The sequence below is a fragment of the Triturus cristatus genome, chromosome 8 (genome assembly GCF_964204655.1).
Source record: "Triturus cristatus chromosome 8, aTriCri1.1, whole genome shotgun sequence".
Lineage (NCBI taxonomy): Eukaryota > Metazoa > Chordata > Amphibia > Caudata > Salamandridae > Triturus > Triturus cristatus.
Window position 1 is genome coordinate 1,632,007,958 of NC_140591.1, and position 20,687 is coordinate 1,632,028,644.

The window sequence follows — 20,687 nt, forward strand, 5'->3', positions numbered from 1 at the left end:
TTAGTCAACACCTGATCACATGATAAGAATCCAAAAATTAACTTTAGTACAACTCATTTTTTGAATTGTCTATTTTCCAAATTTCTAAAAGCCTTGTTAGGGACTTGGATTAAGACCCAGTAGTATCTTTTAGAAGCTGTAAAAATGTACTGAAGTTAGGGGGGAACTCCTTATAATTTTTGTGTTGGTCTTCTAAAATGAACCCCTCTTTAGTAATACAATGAGCAACCCAAAGAGGATGGCTAAGGAGCTCGAACTTAGTCCTTACTCCAACCTAGAGGTTGGAGAGTCAAGGCTCCTCTGTAAAGCTAAAAAAATAAGAACTGGATCCAAACCTACCACAATACAACTCCAGGAGTTCTTGGCAGGTTACGCAAGGGACTACCCCACTGCTGAGAGTGAGATATCATTTTTATCGGGAGACCAAGGGGAATGCTGGTTGGTAGGAAATTTGTGCCTGTGTGGTGATCCCAGACAGAAATGTATGGAAAATGTGATTTTGTTAGGTAAATTTGTAGATTTGCAGGGGATTCTGTGTAGGAAAACATAGGGGGATCCACTCAAGCCATGCCTGGACCCCCCTGGGTGTCTAGTTTAAAAAAATATCTGGGTTTGGTAAGTTTCCCTAACTTGCCACCTAGCCCGGGACCAGAAACGCAGGTGCGCCCCGTACAAAACCAGGTTGTTTTGTGATAGATAATTTTGATGTCTCCACAATACGTTGTGGGCCCTTCCCTGTCACAGGTACTTGGCCCACCCACACAAGTGAGGTAGCAGTTTTATCGAGAAACCTGGGGGAACGCTGGTTGATAGGACATTTGTATCGCCCGGTGACTCCACAACTTCCCTAATTAGAAATATGAGAAAACGTTGATTTTTTTGCTATATTTGAGGTTTGCAGTGAATTCTGAGTTGGAAAATGTTAGGAGATCCAAGAATGCCACACCTCCTTGGACTCCCCCGGATGTTTCGTTTTCAGAAATGTCTGGATTCGGTAGGTTTCCTTGGATGGACGTCGAACCCGGAACAAAAAACACAGCAGACTCCATTGCAAAACCAGATTCTTTTTTGATAGAAAAGTTTGATGTCTCCACAATAAGTTAGGCCATTTTCTGTTGCCGGCTCTTGGAATACCCACACAAGTGAGGTGCCATTTTTATCTGCAGACTTCGGGGAACGCTGGGTGGGTGGAAGTTTGTGGCACCCCGCAGATTCTAGAACTGTCTATCAAAGAAATGTGAGGAAAAGTTGTGTTTTATTTTTTACAGTTTGAGGTTTGCAGGGGATTCTGGCTAACAGAACCTTGTGAGAGGCAGACATGTCACCCCATCCTGGATTTCCATGGGTGTCTAGTTTTCACAAATGTATAGGTGTGCTAGGTTTCCCTTGGTGCCAGCTGAACTAGGGCCCAAAGTTAGGCACATTGTGAAAAAAAAGGGTCAGTTTTCAGGGGAAAATGTGATGTATCAATGTTGCGTTTTGGCCCGTTTCCTGCCATGGACACTAGGCCTACCCACACAAGTGAGGTACCGTTTTTATCAGGTGACTTAGGGAAACAAGAGTAGTAGAACAAGTGTTATTATCGATTGTCTTTCAATGCATTTCTGCTTTCCAAATGTAAGACAGTATGTAAAAAATAAGTTATTTTGAAAAATACCCTCTAATTAACATGCTAATATGGGTACCCACAATTTCAGAGATGCACAAATAACCACTGCTTCTGAACTCCGTATATTGTTCTCATTTCAGAAATGCATAGGTTTCCTTGATGCCTATGTTTTACTCTTTATTTTTTAGAAAATTAATTTCTGTAGAGTGGGACACAATGAAAACCATTGCAAGGTGCTACTCAGTTATTGGCTATCGGTACCTCGGGTTCTTGGCGAACCTACAAGCCTTATATCCATTTTAAAATCTTTATTTCGGCTGTAAAACCATAAAAGATACACACATATTCTTCCTTGAGAGTGGAACCCACGATACAGTTGTCACAGTAAAAAGTATTTAATACACAGGTTCTATTAGTCAAGTATCTCATGATGTAGTTTGTAAACACAAAAGAGATCACTAGGATACATTGTTAACTATGTGTATACTCAATTAGAACCAAATTCAATAGATAAAACAAGAATAAAGTGCGACTGCATTAGTGTCTAACAATCTCTACAGTTTTCACTCTGAGGCTTTCAATAGGGACCCTGTTGCCTTGGTAACTTTTTTTAAATTAATTTTTTTATAAACTTTATTTTTCAGATTACATGTTATAGAGACAAAAACACAAACTGGCATCAGATCATTGCATGTAGGCAAATCTATGACATCATTAATGGCACATAGGACAACAGGCAGCATCAGGGAGGGAAAGGTACAATGGGAAAAGAAAAAATAATTTGCAAACATAGCACCGTGAGGAAGGAACCGGGCATGACACTGGGTCTCACTGCGGACATTACCAGGGCCGACCATCTCGCTCCCCATCGGGCCCAGACCCAATGGCTAGATCTAACCCACTCTCCTCACTGTCAGTTGAATCCTGTGGGGAGTGCTCCCCTTCAGCTAACCCAGAAGTACACATAACCCACCAATCCATTAGGTCGTCCTGTAGCTTCTCATCCCTTTGAGTGAGTTGCATGTGAGCTTCCTCGGCTAGGGACCACTCACGGACATCTTTAGGCCAGATGGGCACTTCCGGGGTCTTCTGCCCCATCCAAGTTATTGCCACCCTGCGCCTGGCTAGTACCAGCATTAATTGTAGGAGCTTATACCGGAGTTTCTTTTTCTTGGGTTTCCGGACTAATGCAAGTAAACAATACAAGGGTTCGGGCGCCATCTGAAGGCCTGTGGCTGCAACTATCCATCCCACCACCCCCACCCAAAACTGCCTGACCAGTGGACAGTCCCAGGCCAAGTGTAAAAAGCCCGCTTTCTCGGCGGCACATCTAGGGCATCTATCTCCCCTGTCTCCAGAGATACGTTTCAGGGATACCGGGGTTAGGTAGGTGCGGTGTAAAAAGTTGAAGTGCGTCAGCTTCGACTTGGCGTTGCTTGAGACTGTGCATGTGAGGGAGCCCATGCGTGCCCATTGTTTCTCCTCCAGCTGGGTGGCGAGATCTGTCTCCTCAGGCAGCCCGAGACGGCGGTACCGGGAGGGTGGAATCCTGTTTCATGGCTTTGTCTTGGAGAGAGATCAATTTACGACCCTTCCTGCATGTAAGTAGGATATCCAGGGTGTGTGTCAGTGGCGGAATGTCCGGGTACTGGGGCCAGGTGACTTTCACCACATCCTGAAGTCCCCAGAAGTGTAGGAATTGTCCCCGTCCAAGGCCAAAGGTTGCTTCTGCCTGCTCGTAGTAAGGAAGGTCTCGTTGGGGTAAAGGTCGGCCAGAACTTCGCACCCATCCTCCCTTGAAAGGACATATATTGCCCCATGTCGATGAAGGGGGCCAGTATCCAGATCGGAAGCTCCCTGTGAAAGGGTGCCCTCCGTAAGACCTTCTCAACGAACCGCCGCCATATACCAGCCGTGTGTCGCACAATATAGGGAAGAGACGTGTCCGACCCCCTACCCTGCATCAGTGCTGCCTGCAGCGTCTGGGTGTCCACCCTACCAGAGAGATGTTGTAAATGGGCCGCGTAATAATATAGGTCGAAGCGTGGAGCTTCCATGCCCCCCTCCTCGAAGCTGCGGATAATAGTGTTAAGAGCTACCCTACTGTGCCCGCCCACCCATTGCAGAGACGTGAGTAACGTGTTTAGAGTTCTGAAAACTCGTGGCGGCAACGGACATAGTGAGTTCTGGAGTACATATAAAGTCCTAGGGAGCATCACCTTCTTAGCGATGGCCAGCCTCCCATCTATGAAAGTGGAAGAGTATTCCAAAAGGACACCGACTGCTGTAAGGACGCGATTATGCGATCTACGTTCCGGGCTAGCGCCTGCGTGTCCATCAAGGCCACCTGTATCCCAAGGTAACGGAACTCTGACTGTTCCCAGTGCAGTCCGAGGTCTGGTAGGTTCCCCAGGGGCACCGAGTCCAGGCCTGCCAGCGGAAAAATCAGTGACTTACCGCGGTTAAGTCGTGATCCAGAGACCTCCCCAAACCGGTCTAAGTGGTGCAGCAATACCGGAAGTGCATCCCGGGGAGAAGCCAAATAAAACAGGGCGTCGTCAGCATACAGGGAAATAACATTACTTGTGTCACCCACTCTAATTCCCAACTGTTCCATGTCAGTCTGAACCCGGACAGCGAAGGGCTCTATGGCTAGGGTGAATAGTAACGGTGAGAGGGGACACCCCTGGTGTGTACCCCATCCCAGTCATCACTCTTCTGACCTCGTGCCCCCAAGTTTCACCCTAGCGCGGGGGGCCGTATACAAAATGCGAATCCAGAGATAAAAGTTGGGACCCAACCTCACAGCGTGTAGGACCTCCAGAAGATAACCCCAATCCACTGTGTCGAACGCCTTGGCGAGGTCAATGGACACCAACACCATCTGCTCCTCCCGACCCGCATCTCGTGTAGAATGTGATTCAGCCGCCGCAGATTCATAGCCGTGTTTCGTCCCGTATGAACCCGCACTGATCCTCGTGGACCAAGTGAGTCATGTATGGCACTAAGCGAGAGGCCAAGAACTTGCACAAGATCTTAACATCCGTGTTGATCATCGTGATTGGTCTATACAATGAAGACTCATGGGCATCCCTTCCCGGCTTCAGGATCATGCATATTTCCCCCAGTGTCATGCTCGGTGGGAGAACTCAACGATCAAATACCTCGAGATAAACCTGCAATAGGAGTCGAGGAAGTGTACCCGTGAATGCTTAATAGAACTCTGGAGGGAACCTGTCACTACCCGGGGACTTGGCTCTTGTAGGTGTTGCAGGGCGGACCGTACCTCGTCCAGTGTTAGGGGTTCGTCCAGGTCCTTCTGTGCTAGCTTGGGGATAGACCGTAGGGTAAGATCCTGAAGGTAAGGGAGCTAGGACGCCCCGCAGAGGGCGGGGTCCGCGATATACACCAACTGGAGATGAGATTTAAGGACCCGCAGCAGTCCCACATCAGAGTGGACCAGGCCCCCCGTGGGCTCCCGTAAAGCCACAATTGCATGCAGGGCTCATTCCCACCAGAGAATCCAGGCCAGAAGGCGGCCTGATGTATCTTCTTCCCGATGAAGACGTTGCCTGTACTGTGTGAGGGTGTATTTATCGAGCCTGTCCAAATGTCATGGATGCATGTCTGGATGTCGTGTTCCCCCTTCCTCCCCATAGTGTCAGTGGCCTCAGAGGTCTGTACCTCCAAGAGGTTGCGTTCCTCCTCCTGCAGCTCTCGTTGAAGCTGCTTCCAAACCCCATATGTAAGGCTCATGCACGCCCCTCTCACCACCGCTTTCAGGGCGTCCCATTTCCTGGCCAGTGATAGGTCCGCCCGCCCCAGTTTAGGTCAACATAGTCAGTTATGGAAGTTTCTAGGTGATGCTTCCCCACCTGGTCCTTGAGGATCTCCGCCGGCAACCTCCAAGTCCGTGGGCGACATATCGGGCCTCCCCAATTCACCACACACGCCACAGGGGAGTGATCAGATAGAAATCGCGCTTGATGAGTCACCTCAAAGGACATAGTGGCATCCGGATTTGCGAGTAAACCCTATCCAAGCGAGTATGTGTATTATGAGTGGAGGAAAAACAGGTGTACACCTTCTGAGTTGGGTGTCTCTGGCGCCATATATCCTGGGCTTCTATATTCCCCATGGCCTCCCGTCATCCGTGGTTTCGTGTCAGTGTGGGGTGGGAACCTGTTAAGAACGCGGTCTAGGACACAATTAAAATCCCCCATCCAAAGTAGTGGAACCTCCAGCTCCGAGACCAGGACCTCCTGCAGGGACTGAAAAAAGTCCGGGTCATCCGTGTTTGGGGTATAGGTGTTCATTATGGCCACATCCCTACCATCTAGTTTAGCTCTAAGGAGTAGATACCTCCCATGGACGTCAGCTTCCACATACTGGATGGCAGATGGGACCCCAGGGGCCACCCACACTAGGACCCCCCTGGCATATGTAGAAAAGGATTGGAAAACCTGTCCCCGCCATTTTGTCCCCAATTCTGAGCCCCGTAGTCTGTGAGGTGAGTTTCTTGAAGGCATGCTATCGAAATCTGATGTCTGCGGAGGGAGAACAGGACCCAGTATCTCTTGGTGCATGTACCCAGCACCCTCACATTCCAGCCTAGGAATTTATATCCCATGTGTGGTAAAGTGACCAATCCCTTCGTGTTCCGCGTCCCGTGTAGCCACACCAGCCCTGTGCCCTAAATGCGATACATACGATGCCTAAAAAGAACCAACAACCACCCCCAGGAACTCCCTCCCCTCTCTCACGAGCAATTTACTGACAACAACAGAACATGCAGAAATGCCCTTCCCATGCAGGTGCCAGGACTTGCACAGCTGACCCATGAGCCCAAACGGGGCAGAACTACCCTACAAAAGAAGAAGAGAACCCCCTTCCCCCAAGTCCAACTCCCGACTCAGACCAGCCGCCTCACGGCATAATTCAATGTCTCTGACTGCCCGAGTATGTACCCGGGGAACCCCCATGTCAGAGTGACTGGCAGACCCCACCAAAGGCGTACAACGGCAGCACAGTTTCTGTAAATAAGGCATCCAAAGCCTTGTGAGGAAAGAATCGCTAGGCCTCTAAGGATGGGCCCCCTCCACCCCAGCAGTGGGAAAAGAGAAAAAAGGATATCAAGTTCAGGACGGTGCTGTAGCGGGCGTTGGTGGGTCCATGAACGTTTCTGGAATCACATGGGGGGTGGACAGGAGAGTCTGTGGCACCAGGCTCTCCTCGGGAGTCCCCGTCACAGTCCATGGGGGAGGGTCGTCAGAGTCCAATGACTCCACTCGTAGGGCGCCATCGTCTCCCACGTGATCCGCTGTCTCTCCACTGGCTACGGCCACACTCCCATGTCGGTTCCTGCGGTTTCCAGGAGGTCTTGTCCCCCAGGTTCGCCGGGATCCCCTTTGCTCGCGCTGGGGGAGGGCGTCTCCCCTGATCTCCAGCCATTCCCATGCCTCTTCCGGAGATTCGAAAAAATGGGCCTTTCCATTTGTGAGCACCTTGAGTTTCGCAGGGTACAGTAGCATGTACTGTAGGTGGAGTTCACGCAGCTTCTGCTTGATGCCAAGAAAAGATTTCCGTTGTTCCTGCACCTGGCGGTTGTAATCCGGATAAATAGATACCTTGGCCTTGTCGTAAGTTAGGTCAGGCGCTTCCCGCACTGCCTTCAGGATACAGTCCCTGTCCCGATAGCTCAGGATTTTAGCAATGAGGGCCCTGGGAGGAGCCCCCGGCCTCGGCGGAGGAACCAGCGCCCTGTGGGCTCTCTCCATCACAAAGACCTCCGACAGACCGGTGGGGCATAGTTTAGTACGTATCCAATTCTCCAGGAAGCGCTCCACATTACCCTGCTCCGAGCGCTCCAGAATGCCCAGGACCCTGATGTTACTTCGGCGTGCCCGTCCTTCCGCCTCCTCCGTGCGTCGTTCCAGTGCTCTGGTAGTGTTAGTGAGCTGAGATACCTGCTGCTTCAGGGTGGCACCTCCCACTGGAGCTGGACGATGTCAGCCTCCGCTGTGGAGACCTTATCCGCCACCTTCCGCAGTTCTGCCGGTAGTAAATTTACATCAATAGAGACAGTCTCAATTTGTTTTTCCAGGGCGGTGCGGGACCCCTGCATCGCCTCCAGGAGCTCGGCTCGAGATGGCTCATTGGGGGTATCTCCCTCACCTTCTGGGCCCGTCTGACGAGTGATTTGCTGCGTGGCTAGGTGTTGTGTGGTGTACTGCGTGATGGTGTTGGGGTTGGAGGCACGCTGCAGCTTGTCCCTGCCCATGATGGAGGCCTCAATGGAACGCCAGGCGTCCGCAAGTGTAGCAATCGAGTAACTCAATGTCCCTTCACAGGGCAAACGACAGCGGACTTACGTCCCTCCTCAGATGCCGCCAGGAGCAAAGGGGCCAGGTCAAGCATGAGAGGGCCCACGTCACCATCCAGCTAAACCGGGGAGCCCAAGTCCGCCACTCCCCAAGGAAGGAGCCGATCGAGCATCCAGCAGTTACCCCAGGGCTGCTCACCCCAAATTTGGCGCCAGCGCAAGGAATCCTGACCTGTCATCCACCAGTGAGGGCCCCCACAGTGCTCCCGGGCCCCAGAAGCGTCTCCGTGGTCGTCTCCAGACAGAAAGTCTATTTGAGGGTCTCCAAGAGGGGTTGGGCTCCCCCGCGAGCACCGAGCAGGGCGGCCAGGGAAGAGGAGAGAAAGGCCCGGGTGTGCAGCCTCCCACACCGGGCAGGACCAGGGAACCAGCGTCCAGGAAGCCACCACCCAGGAGCGCCGCAGCCCGGCAGTGGCAGCTCTCTTCCCAGTGGCTCCCAAGAGTCAGAGGGCCCCCCGTGCCAGCAGGATCCAAGATGGCACCCCCGAGGTAGGCGAAGCAGTCCCACGCGCCATACCTCAAAGGCTCTGACCCACCAGCCCAGTGGGGCCGACCGCAGTCTCTCAGGCTCAGGGGCGCCCCGGCAGGTCAGAGGGAAGCACACGGCCGCCGATCTCCGATGTCCAGTCTATGCCCCACCTCACACCACGGGCCAGTGGGGGGAAGGGCGCAGTCCTTCAGCGCACACCAGGGCCTCCCAGCGACAGCGGGCACCTCGCGGCCGACGCCGGGGCCTCCTGGGGATCGTTTCATCCTCTAGGGCTCAGCAGCGAAGGCCATCATCAGGAAACATCAAGAGGCCCCCAATGGCAGAGGGCGCCTCCTCAGGAGCCGCAGGAATCGTAGGGCGAGCGGTGAGGGAATCGCCACCCTCGAGGCCCGTGGAAGGCTCAGGACAACGTAGGCCTCATCCCCGACCTCACTTGATTTTGACCGGCCGGGCAGACGGGCGCAGATCTGCCGCCATCGATTCCGGGCACCTTCTCCGGTCTGATCTCTCCCAGGTTGTCTCCGCAGTGTGCAGAGGTCCAGCCGAAAAAAGGAGCATCGGTAGACAGGATAGTCCAGGATTTAGGTGGCTAGCTGGTCGGGAGCTGAAGGAGCTCACGTCCTGTCAACCATGTTGCTTGGTCATGCCCCCGCCTTTGTAACTTTAAGTAAAAATGGTATAAAAAGTTTTGATAAGAGCTTTTAAAAAAAAGGAGTTAAAAACAGGATCCTGGAAATTAGGTCACCCTCAAATCATAGAGTCTTTGCTGCAGCTAGTCCTTAGCACATGGGAGAGTAGACAGAAGCCTTCGCCTAATGGCCCAAAACTGACCAAGAAATTTTGCAACAGCACATATAAAAGATGGTCTCGTATCTGATCTTAAAATCCGTAAGGCATCAAGGTGGCTATGAGTCCCCAACTGTCTACATAATGGAACCAACCAATTCCTTCTTGGTCTGTCATAAGCTGGACGTGCAAAGAAAACATGGCCCACAGTTTCATTTGGGTCTGGGCAGGAAGGGCATCCCTAAGGCTGGATGGTTTTGTTTAGCCAAAGATTGATAAAACCATTGATAGGTAAACAACCAAACCTAAACTGTTTATACAATTTCCTGTCCCCAGGCACTTTGATGATGTCAAAATATTTCTCAAGATGTTTAGAGAGTTTTATATCTAAAAAATCATCGGTTAAACAACAGTGACGAATCCTTGAGTAGGTGGCCTGCTCTACCCATAACCAGTATTGACGCTTTATGAGGTCCTTTGGATACAGTGGTGGGGAGCTAACAGGCTCATTTGGGAGGCCAATTGCTGCCCGAACAGTGTTAACATATTTTATCCACCCAATTTTTTTGTTCCTGTCAAGGGCAGACACTTCTTTGAAAACAGCAACATACGGGGCCAGGTCGGGAGTGGTGACCAACCTATACCAAAAAAAGCAAGGGGCGCAGGCTCGCTTGGTCATGTATAGACCTACCTCCCAGGTCCAGTTTCACTGGAAGGAGGGGGTTGCTTTGAGGTAGGGTTACAAGACTTCTAAAGAACTTGTTTTTGATTGTTGTTAATTTCCTTGCATCGACTGAACCCCACAGTTCTGCCCCATAGAGCACACTACTCACAACCTTTGAGTTATATAGTTTAAGGGCTGGGGCTACGGGCTTGGTGTATGATAAGCAAATCTCATGCCGCAAGGCCCCTGAAAGCTGAGACAATTTTAGGGACGCCTTATTCAGATGATTATTCCAGGTCATGCTATCAGATAACACTATGCCCAGGCACTCAAAGGAGCTAACTCTCTCTGGAGGGACATTATCTAAGACCAAGTTCTGTTTAAAAGTTTTTTGAGGGTTCATTATCATCAACTTGGTTTTGGTAATGTTAATAACCAGGCCCCTCTCATCACAGAAGGCCTTAAATTGATCCAAGAGCTTCGGGAGGCCTATAGGAGTTTTGGATACCAAAAGGGTATCATCGGCGAACAGTAAAGTAGCTATTTTGTGGTTCGCCAATGAGGAAGCATCAGCCGGAATTGAACATAGAAGGTCGGGAATCTGGTTGACATAAAGGGAAAAAAGAGTGGGGGGCAAAAAGCACCCTTGGCGGACCCCATGCCGGATCTTAATTGGGTGGCTAAGTTGCCCCTGGCTGCCCCACCTCACACGTGTAAAATTGTCATCATGCAGCCTGACCAAAGGTTCTAAAATTTAAAGGGGCATTCCCATGTTCACGAGGGTTTTCCAAAGTAGATCTCTGGGGACAAGGTCGAAGGCGGTTTTAAGATCTATGAAGGCAAGATATAGGCTGCCTTTGCCCAACACAACCACCTTCCAATATATCAAGAGAAGACGAAAAGCCTGGTCAATAGTACTGGTCTTCCGTCGAAAGCATGCCTGTAATGGAGAGAGGATGTTCTTCTCATCCATCCAGGTTTGGATTTTGGTTAAGAGCAAGCGACAGAAGACCGTTTGGGCGCAATCTATCAGGCTAATTGGACGGTAGTTCGAGGGCTTAGACCTGTTCCTTTTTTTGAAAATTGGGATCACTTGAGCCCCCTTCCATGAATCCGGGACCCTTCCTCCTCTGACAATATCATTGGCCAACTTCATAAAATATGTCGCCAAGTTCACCCTATCAGCGCGAAAGAGGTCGCCTGGGATGCCATCTGGGCCTGAGGCTTTGGCGGGTATAATGGTATCTAAGGAACTCATGATCTCTTTTCAAGTAAATATGATTGTGCTTCGTTGGGCATCCAAGCTGCGGGGCATCCGAAAGCTATCGGTAGTTGTTGGACCTGTCAGCCCTAGGGTGGTCTCCCCATCTATTTTTGATCGTGCCTCATTTTTTCCACCCTCATTTTTATGTTGGACTTAGGTCTCCGGGCGCCTTTTCATTGCCAATCAGTTTTAAGGTGCAGGTGCTCCCTTCTCCCAAGATGGCTGCCACAGGCCCCTGCTACTGCAGAGTGGTCTTCACTAGTAGCACCCTAGCTGCCAGGAGCTGGCTGGAACCCCACAACATTGTTGCGACACCAGCCCGCCTTTTTTGACCCATAGGTAGAATGGGGAAGCTTCTGGAATGTGCTGGAACCTTCTAGAAGGGAGGTGTGATTTTTACTTTTGCCGCCTTGGATAGAGGTCACCTGACCTAGGGCTACTTAACAGAGGGAGGGAACATTTTCGAGTCAGTTGGCCAGTGGGAGTAAAGCAGACCTGGGGAAAATCCACGCAGGAGTGTAGGCGGTAGGGGCTAGCCAGGGACTTATGCCTCTGAAAGTGACAGGACTTAGGTACTGCCTTTTAAGTGAGTGAGGGATCCTGTACAGCCCACTGATCTAGCCCAGTGATAGGAGAACCCAGGGGCCATCTGCTAAGCTTGACTAGGAAGGAACTAGTCACCAACTCAATCCCTAACCCCAAGGAACAGAACCCCCCCCAAGGGCGCTAGTGACATCTGCGCCACAAAGAACTGAATGCTGAAACTTCATGCCAGAACTGAATGCTGAAACTTCATGCCAGAACTGAATGCTGAAGCTTCATGCCAGAACTGAATGCTGAAACTGATTGCTGAAACTTCATGCCAAAACTGAATGCTGAAACTTCACGGTACTACTGATTGCTGGACTGCTGGGGATCAACCAGGTACTAGCGCTGTGACCCCTGCACTCCCTGACCTGGCCTGGGATCCCCTGCATCAGTCCCACGCTGAGCGCTGAGCTCGTAATCATCGCGCTTAATTTGTCAACCCCCCCCTGGCGCGGGGACCAGAAGCGCGTTCACCGCCGCGGCCCAGAGGCCCGAGGTTGCCGTCAGCGAGTCGGGGCCCGCGGAGAAGCCCGGGGCCCCGTTGCTGCCATCGCCGCCGCTGCCGGGGTCGTAAGAGGCTGTGGACCGTCCCCCATCGCGGAGCGCATTACCTGTGGGGCCCGAAGCGGCGAAGAACGCCTGCCGCAGTGAAAACTCCGAGGACGCCGAGTTCAAGGTAACCCCCGGGGGCTGGGAGATAGCGTGGCCGTGCGGAGGCCTGGGACTCACCCCCCTGCTCCCCGGGAGGCTTGGGAAGGGCCCGGTGCGCCCCCTGTCGACCGGGAGCGGCACCGCACTCGGAGACACGGGATCCCCTCCGCGGGATTCCCTCCTTGCATCGGAGACTCGGATTCCCCTCCGAGGGATTGCCCCCCTTTCTTGAGACTGCCGCGTATCAGGAGACCGCCTGCTTGAGGCCTGTTAAGTACGGGTAGCGCTGAAGGTTCACGAACTGCTCAGAAGGGTGCAATGCTGAACGCCTGATTATTACGAGTAGTGCTATGTTCCTAGGCCCTGCTGAAAAGTGTTTAATGCTTGCTTATTACGAGTAGTACTGTGTTCTTAAGTTCTGCTCACCAATGCTTGATGCCTGATTATTACGAGTAGCGCTGTATTCTTAAGTTCTGCTCACCACTGCTTGATGCCTGATTATTACGAGTAGCGCTGTATTCTTAAGCTCTGCTCACCAATGTTTGATGTTTGATTATTACGAGTAGCGCTGTGTTCCTAGGTTCTGCTCTGAAGTGCTTAGTGCCTGGGTATTCCGAGTAGCGCTGGGCCCTCAAAGTCTGCGCTTATGCGCTAGTAGTCCTCCATGTGTGGCGCTACATTTTCCAGCCCTATTTCAAAGTGCTGATAATCACTAGATACCGCGCAAGGTACCCACGGCAGGTTGAAACGCTAGTGGTGGGAGGGTCGCAGTGCGCTGGTTAACCGCTGTGTTTACCGCTCCCCCAGGTTCGCCAGGTATTGCCAATGGGACTATGATGAATTGCTGATGAATCTGACGCTAATGTATTCAGGTACTGCCTATTGCATCATAATGAATTGCTGGTGAATCTGACGCTAATGTATTCAGGTACTGCCCATGGCACCATAATGAAATGCTGGTGATTCTAATGTCAATGTATTCAAGTAATGCCCATTGCCATCTCATGAACTGCATTTGCATTGAACTGCTTAGATAAACTTGTTTGATTTTCACTGAACCTACGGTGTGGTGTCCATTATTATGTGCGTTTCCTGCTTCAAGGGATGAGTGTGTTGTATGGTCGCTTTACACTTAAGCCTTCGGGTGCCCAACCGCTCGAGTCACGTTACCCCCTTAGGGCTTGGTGACCCCAGGTCCTACAGTAGTGTTACCTACAGAGTAAAGCTTGTTGAAATGATTATACCATTCTAATGAAGTGATGTTGTTGGCCAGTGGAGGGGAGCGGTCGAAGTTTGTTTTTGCCATTAGCAACCAAAATTGTCGAGGGTCAGGATAACCAATAGCCTCCTCTAGCTCTTCCCATCTCCCTTCATCCCATTGTTTTTTTAGCTTTACCCTGTACCTGTTTGTAGGCCCTTCTGCAGTCACGGATGCTTACTTGATCCCTGTTTTTGATAGCTGTGGTCAATCTCGCTAGCCTGCAGTTTTTGTTGTACCAAGGATTTACTCCATGGCGACTACCCCGTGAGGATCTAATCTTTATAGGGGGGATGTAAAAGAAGGTAGCCAATTGCTCAAAAAAGGCTCCATAGAGGACACTACAGGTATTCATAGAGAGTGAATCGCTACTTGCTGATTCAAATGTCACTTAATGCTCAGCTAGAACTCCATTAATCTTTTTCATTTTAAATTCGTCTGCCAAGACCTTGGGCCATTTAAGCCGACGCTTATCATTTGTGGCACTCAGCTCCCTCGTGCGTAATGAGGCAGTGAAATCCTGCCGAATACTCCTCCATAGATGACTAATGGATAGGTGTAGGAAGTTGTGATCACTATCATAGGCCTGGTGTATAAACATGTCCTGAACTTGGGGCCACAAGGTCAGATCCACTAATATATAGTCAATCCGACTTGACCCATTTGATCCTATGAAGGTCATTCCACCGCTTTTGTCGGAGTTGGTTTGGCCATTAGTGTCCCTTAGCCTGTATTCTAGGGAAATTGCATTCAGTTGGAGAGCAGCGTGTGACCATTTTTTGATTGGAGGTAATTCCAACAGGGGTACCCTCTAAACGTTATCCTCTTCAGACACGTCAAAGGACTTGACCCAGTCAAGCGGTTCGAATGTGACATGAAAATCGCCACCGATTATCAGCGGATGGCTGACATTCCTGTCCCCCCAATAAATTATCCAAAGCAAGAAGGGTCGGCGAACTACCACCTCTGGTACTCCTAGCATATACGTTGTACATATCAACGGTTTGTCCATTCCCGTTTGCTAACCTAATCCCCAAAATGTCCGGGTTATTAGTACCCAGCTCTTTTGATTCACAGTTCAGGGTAAGATTTACCAGGATGAGTAGCCCACCTGATGCCCGCCCCGCTTTGGAAGATACTGCTGGTTTAAAAAAGGACTTAAACCCAGGGATATGTATAGGAATCTGGGACCAGGTTTCCTGAAATAAACGTATTTCCTGGCAGGAAACCAGGTCCAACCAATAGGGGCAGTCACACTTTCGACTAATACCTGCCAGGTTCCATGAGAGGGTGTTCATCATGTCCCCATTAACTAATTCCACCCGGAACTGAGGGGAGGGCAACACTTGCAATATGGGCCCAACTCAGCTGTCAAACCTTCTAGCTGGATCGTTAGCCTGAGGGCGAGTATTCGCTGCCAATGGTGAGTTGGAATGGTCAGGCTCTACTGGGTAACAACTCCTCCGCTCTTGCTCAGCCAGACAACCCTCAGGGGGTAGATGGAAAGTGGCTATAGGGATCATCTGGACCCTACTAAGGCTATTTGTTGCTGGACTGGGAGGCGAAGGAATGAGTCAATCAATCTGTGAAAGTGTTGATGTCAGGGAAGCTTTACTTGTGCTTGCTTTTGGACTGGGGGGACAGTCAATCTCAGCCTAATCTTTGTTGATGCGTTGGAATGAGATCTTGCTTCCAAGGCAATCAGATCGTGCACTAGTTGGCTAGAGGTTAATGTTAGTTCAATTGCATCCACTGGGCTATGGGCCACGATGCACCTCTTGGCGAGGATGATGTTGTCCCTTATTATGGATCTGCACCCCCGGACGTGTCTCAGCCAATGTATGGCTTTGTTTTTCAAGATGCCCCCACTCTCATATCTAAGGCAGTTGGAGTTGACTTTAGGAACATAGTCAAGAAAATTGGGATTGGAGGGGGAATAACTTGCTTGAGTTTAAATACCTGGGTTGCCTGTGGTGCCTCAGGGACCTTATAGTATGCAGGTGCCCTACTAGGGGCCTGGGAGGCTAGTCTTGGTGGTGTGCTAGGTACTACCTTGTCTCGTGTTGCAACCATATTTCCCTTGCCTTGCACTTCAAAACATCTATATTGCCCAGAAGGGGCCCTAGTGGTTGCCTTAATAGTCTGAGAGTGGTGTAAATCTAAATCCGTAAGCATCGTCTTACTGCCATTTTGGTTCTCATTTAAAACATACTGCCTCTCAACAGGACCAACCCGGGTAGAGAGATCATTTGATAGAACTGCTGGCATTGGATATAGTTCATTGGTGCCGACAATTCTTTGATAACGTTTAAGGACTAGTGAGATTAAGGCCTCTATGCTGCTTTTTAATAATGCTATTTCAGTAAGGAGGTCAGGAATCAAAGGTGTACTACCACTACTATCATCATCTACTTCCTGCACAATGTCCGAGCTTGGAGTAATGGACGATATGGATACGTGAGTGGGGATGACAGAAAGTGTATCTATGTGTGAATCCTCAACAAGGACAGCAAAGCGATTACAAAGTGGGAACTCTTCCAATCCGCTATTTTCTGTTGGGCAGGGCGGACCATCCATATCCAGCGCACTTGATGGAACTATGTTATCCTCAGCCACAACTGCAGACTGTTTAGTTTTCCTAGAAGCAAGTTTGAATAGATTTGAGATGTTTCCATATCCAGCAGTGGCAGAGAGGGATTTGATGAGGGGAGTGTCAGCTAGCGGGCGAGTAGGGGCTGGGGCGGGTGATGACAGCAATACCTCACAATCGTTAACAATAATCTCTATACGTTCTAGAATTTCCTCGCCGATCCCCCATTCACTCTCATCACCTTTTGCAGTTGCCAAAGGCCGTTTTTTTAATCGCTTTTTCCTAGCACCTCCCTCCCCAGCTTCAATCTCTTTCCGCATCCCCATTAATAAAACCGATAAACCGCTGTATATATTGCCTACTGGGCAACTAAGTCTGCAACGTAACACAGCACTATATAGTAGCACCAGAGACTATAGGCACAAGGTCCACAACAAAATGTCAAAGGCAGTGTAACTATACGTTGTCAAGGTTCCTCATTTAGTTTTTACCGAAAATTGAACTGTTAGATAGTGTCAATAATGGCAGTGAAAGGAATACCTGCTGTGGATTGCATTAGGGGGAACACTCGACAGCTCCAGAGTCACTATGTCAGGGGGGTGGCCCAGCCTAGTCTCCTATGTGCAATGACGGGCAAGGATGGGTTCGCCCGTGGCCCGGGCTTTGCCCAGGTGCGGCCCACGTGTGCCGCGAGGGGAGAGGCTGCTCTTTGTAGCGCTATGGAAGCGCCTCCCCCTCACCTGCGGTAGCAGAAGAGAGAGTGCTGTGGCCCTTGGTGCACCCAGGGACTTGTAGTCTCACCAGGGTGGATGGCAGTCCAAAAGGCGTCTCTGTGAAGCGTTTCGACGTTTGGCAGTAGTGATGAATGAATGAATGAATGAATGCGGATTTATAGAGCGCATAGTTACCCGAAAGCATCCCAGCGCTAAGCCGAAACAGAGAGACCAGAGGGGGTATCAGGGAAAAGGAAGGGGTCAAGGGAAAAGGTAAGTTTTTAGGAGCTCCGAAATCGCAGATGGCAGGGTTCGATCCTGAGTTTGAAGGGAAGGGAATTCCATAGTTTGGCTGTGTTGACCGAGAATCGCCGTCCTCCTGTACGTGTTTTTTTACTCTGGGCACTGCGGCTAGGCATTCATGATCTGAGCGGAGTGGTCTGTTGGCTTTGTAGGGCCCGACTATGTTCTTTAGGATGGGGGGGCCCTTATCCTGCAACAATTTGTGTGCCAAACATAGAGGTTTAAACTTTACCCTTTCGCGTATTGGGAGCCAATGCAAAAGTTTAAGTGCTGGTTTGGCTGATGTTCTGGCTGGGGTGCCCGTGAGAAGCCGTGCTGCAGCATTCTGGATCTGTTGGAGTTTGTTAAACGTGGTTTCCGGTGCCCCAAGGAAGATGGCGTTGCTGTAATCCAATCTGGACAGGATAAGTCCTTGGATAAGCAGCTTCCGAGAGGGCTGTGGGAAGAGAGGCAGGATTTTCCGAGCCGAACGAAGGAGGCCGAAGCATGTTCCCGCCATTTTTTTTGCTTGGGTCTTAAATGAGAGGTCCTGTTCCATCCAGATCCCCAGACTTTTGATCTCATTTTTTGGGGAGGGGGGCTCCCCCAAGCAGGTGGGCCAGATGTATGAAGGGAGGGTGGATCCTTTATGCCCTAGTAGCATAATCTCGGTCTTAGACCCGTTCAGTTTCAGGGAGGATTCACACATCCAGGTAAATATTTTTGATAGGCAGGTGTGGAGGGAGCCCGGTCCATGGTCGGGTTGGGATAGAGAGACGACCAGTTGGGTGTCGTCAGCGCAGCTCACGATTTTCACCCCAAACGGGGCGACTACCTCCTCCAGTGGGGCCATGTACACATTAAATAATGTGGGGCTTAAGGAGGAGCCTTGTGGTACCCCACACTGGAGGGGGATTGCCGCTGATCGTGAGTTATTTTCCCAAACCTGAAAGGTGCGGTTTCTCAAAAATGACGTGATCCAGGACAAGGCTGTCCCTGTTACCCCTATGTCTGTCATTCGCTGGATGAGGACCTGGTGGTTAACCGTATCGGAGGCCGCGCTTAGATCCAGGAGGATCACTGCCACTGATCCTCCTGAATCCAAAATGCATCTGGCCTCCTCAACGACTGCCAGAAGGGCGGTGTCCGTGCCCTGTCCTGGGCGAAAGCCAGTTTGAGACTCTGGGCTTAGGCTCCCGCCAGAGTTTTACAGGTAAAAAACCGGAGCATACAGCCAAGATGCCCCCTACAATATCACCACATCAAGCCTAATATATATCCCCACAATTAGAAGGGTCCCACGTATGTAACTGTATATTGCTTTAAAAAATATAGTTAGTAGACGTTACAGGTGAAAATGTAGGCACAGATGGCATTTTTTTCAACTCAATTTCCATATTTTTTTTATTTTAACTCTTACTTTCGATAGGAAAACCTTGAAGGAACTACACAAATGACCCCTAGCTGAATTCAGAATTTTGTCTACTTTTCAGGAATGTATAGTTTTTCCGGGATCAATTATCGGTTTTACACCCATTTCCACCATTAACTGGAAGGAGGTTGAAAGCACACAAAAATAGTAAAAATAGGCTATGTCGAAGTAAAATGCCAAAACTGTGTAGAACATGTTAGTTTTCTGGCAAACGTCTATCTGTTTCTGAAAGCTGGGAAGATGGTGATTTCAGCACCGCAAACCGTTTGTTAAAACTATTTGCATGGAAAAAACAGATGCTTTCCTCTGCAGCCCTTTATTCTTGTTTTTCCCAACAAACACAACATTTAGATGTATTAAGCCTAATTTCTCAGTCCCCACTAGGGGAATCCACAAACCATAAATAAAATATAAATGTACTATTGCTTAAAGAGCTACTGTTAGCTACAGCAGTGCACTAACAACCTGAGGAATGCGGTGGGTTGCTTCTCCCACACTCCAGAGGTAGTTAATGTGGGTCTTTAGCGTGTTTCCTTAAGTCCACGCAAGTTGGAGTACGAATCCCGTTAGGATGTGCTTCATTTAATTTTTAACATACATTCTGGGAAAACGATTTATAAGATACTTTGTGACCAGTCCTGCTTATCAGATTTGTATTCCCTACCTTGTTAATCTCTCTTGGTGCTCATTGGTTCCCTTTTTTTTACACATAGTCTTGGATTGTTGCCTGATTCATGCTCTTTGTCCAACATGGAAACTAAAAAATTATTTTTGTTGCAGGTGTCCCAGTCCCTGAACTGGATCATGAAGTCCTTGACAGAGAAGAAATTTGCATCCAAAGAGAAGTTTCCTGTTATTGGTAAGTATGGGGAGTGGGACAGCTTTGAATTGTTTTTACCAGCAAATATAGTCCAGTTTTAGACACTCAAAAACCCTGAAAAGTGCAAGTTGGCACCAGTTTACCGACTCGAGCCAGGAAGTTAGAGCAGACTGTAACCCACGTACTTCCCATGCCATAATCAAGGATGGTGCATATAGGAGAACGATTAATCGTGTGGGACTTCAGCATTATTTAATTATTTGTGAGTTCAAAATCCGCTTTTCCCCGTGGTTAAACACAATAATTTTCAATAAAATCTTGCAAATGTGTAATTCTCTAATCAAGTGCAGACTAAGGGCCAGATGTAGTTAAACGTTTGCAATTACCAAGTTGCACATTTTTGCGATTTGCTATTTTGTAATCCCAAAAACCCATGTGCAAATGTGTGTAGTACACATTTTGCAATTCACATTGAGTCACAAATAGACCTTCCTCATGAAAATGAATGAAGTAGGTCTCGATTTGCAATCCAATGGGAATCACAAAACTCACAGGGATGATGGCCTGCGAAGGTTAGCAGACCACCATGATTGTGATTGCTTTTCAATAAAGCATTTTTTTTTTCTTTTAAATGCAGCCTGTTTTCCTTCATGGAAAATGCAATGCATTTCAAAATTAAAATCAAATGTTTTCTTTTTATGGAGCCTGCTCGCAAAAATATTTTTATGAACATTCACAAAGGGGAAAGGGGTTCCTTGGGGATCCCTTACCATTTGCGAATGAGTTACCACCTACTTAAAGTAGGCTGTAAAATGCAAATGTTTTGCGATCGTATTTTGGTCTCAAAACATTTTACTGTGACTAGGTATTAGGACAGGACGCCTGAAACACTCCCCTTCTTAATGCTGAATCGCAAACCCAACTCGCAATTTGGAATTAGGTTTCTAAGTTGTACATTTTACATTTTAAAAAGTCTTTTTGTGTTTACAAATGGTCCGATTCCGCGTACCCAGCCATTTGCAAATGTAAAAAAGCTTTGTACATTTGGCCCTAGATGAGTACATGTTAATGGTTGCAATTAAACAGGTGATTAAACAGTACATTAAAAAGAATTACAGAATGTTAGATGGTGCTTAGATCGTAATTGTTAAATCAGAG

General features: G+C 49.2%; 1 protein-coding gene across 1 annotated transcript in view; it reads left to right on the forward strand.

Annotated features, from left to right (window-relative positions):
• Positions 1 to 20,687, forward strand: part of LOC146808461 (transient receptor potential cation channel subfamily M member 2-like) — a 3,976,112-nt gene that overhangs the window by 2,850,439 nt on the left and 1,104,986 nt on the right. The window contains exon 26 of the mRNA XM_085623954.1: positions 19,490 to 19,568. Coding sequence (XP_085480080.1) covers positions 19,490 to 19,568 — 79 coding nt within the window. The remainder of the gene's footprint in view (positions 1 to 19,489; positions 19,569 to 20,687) is intronic.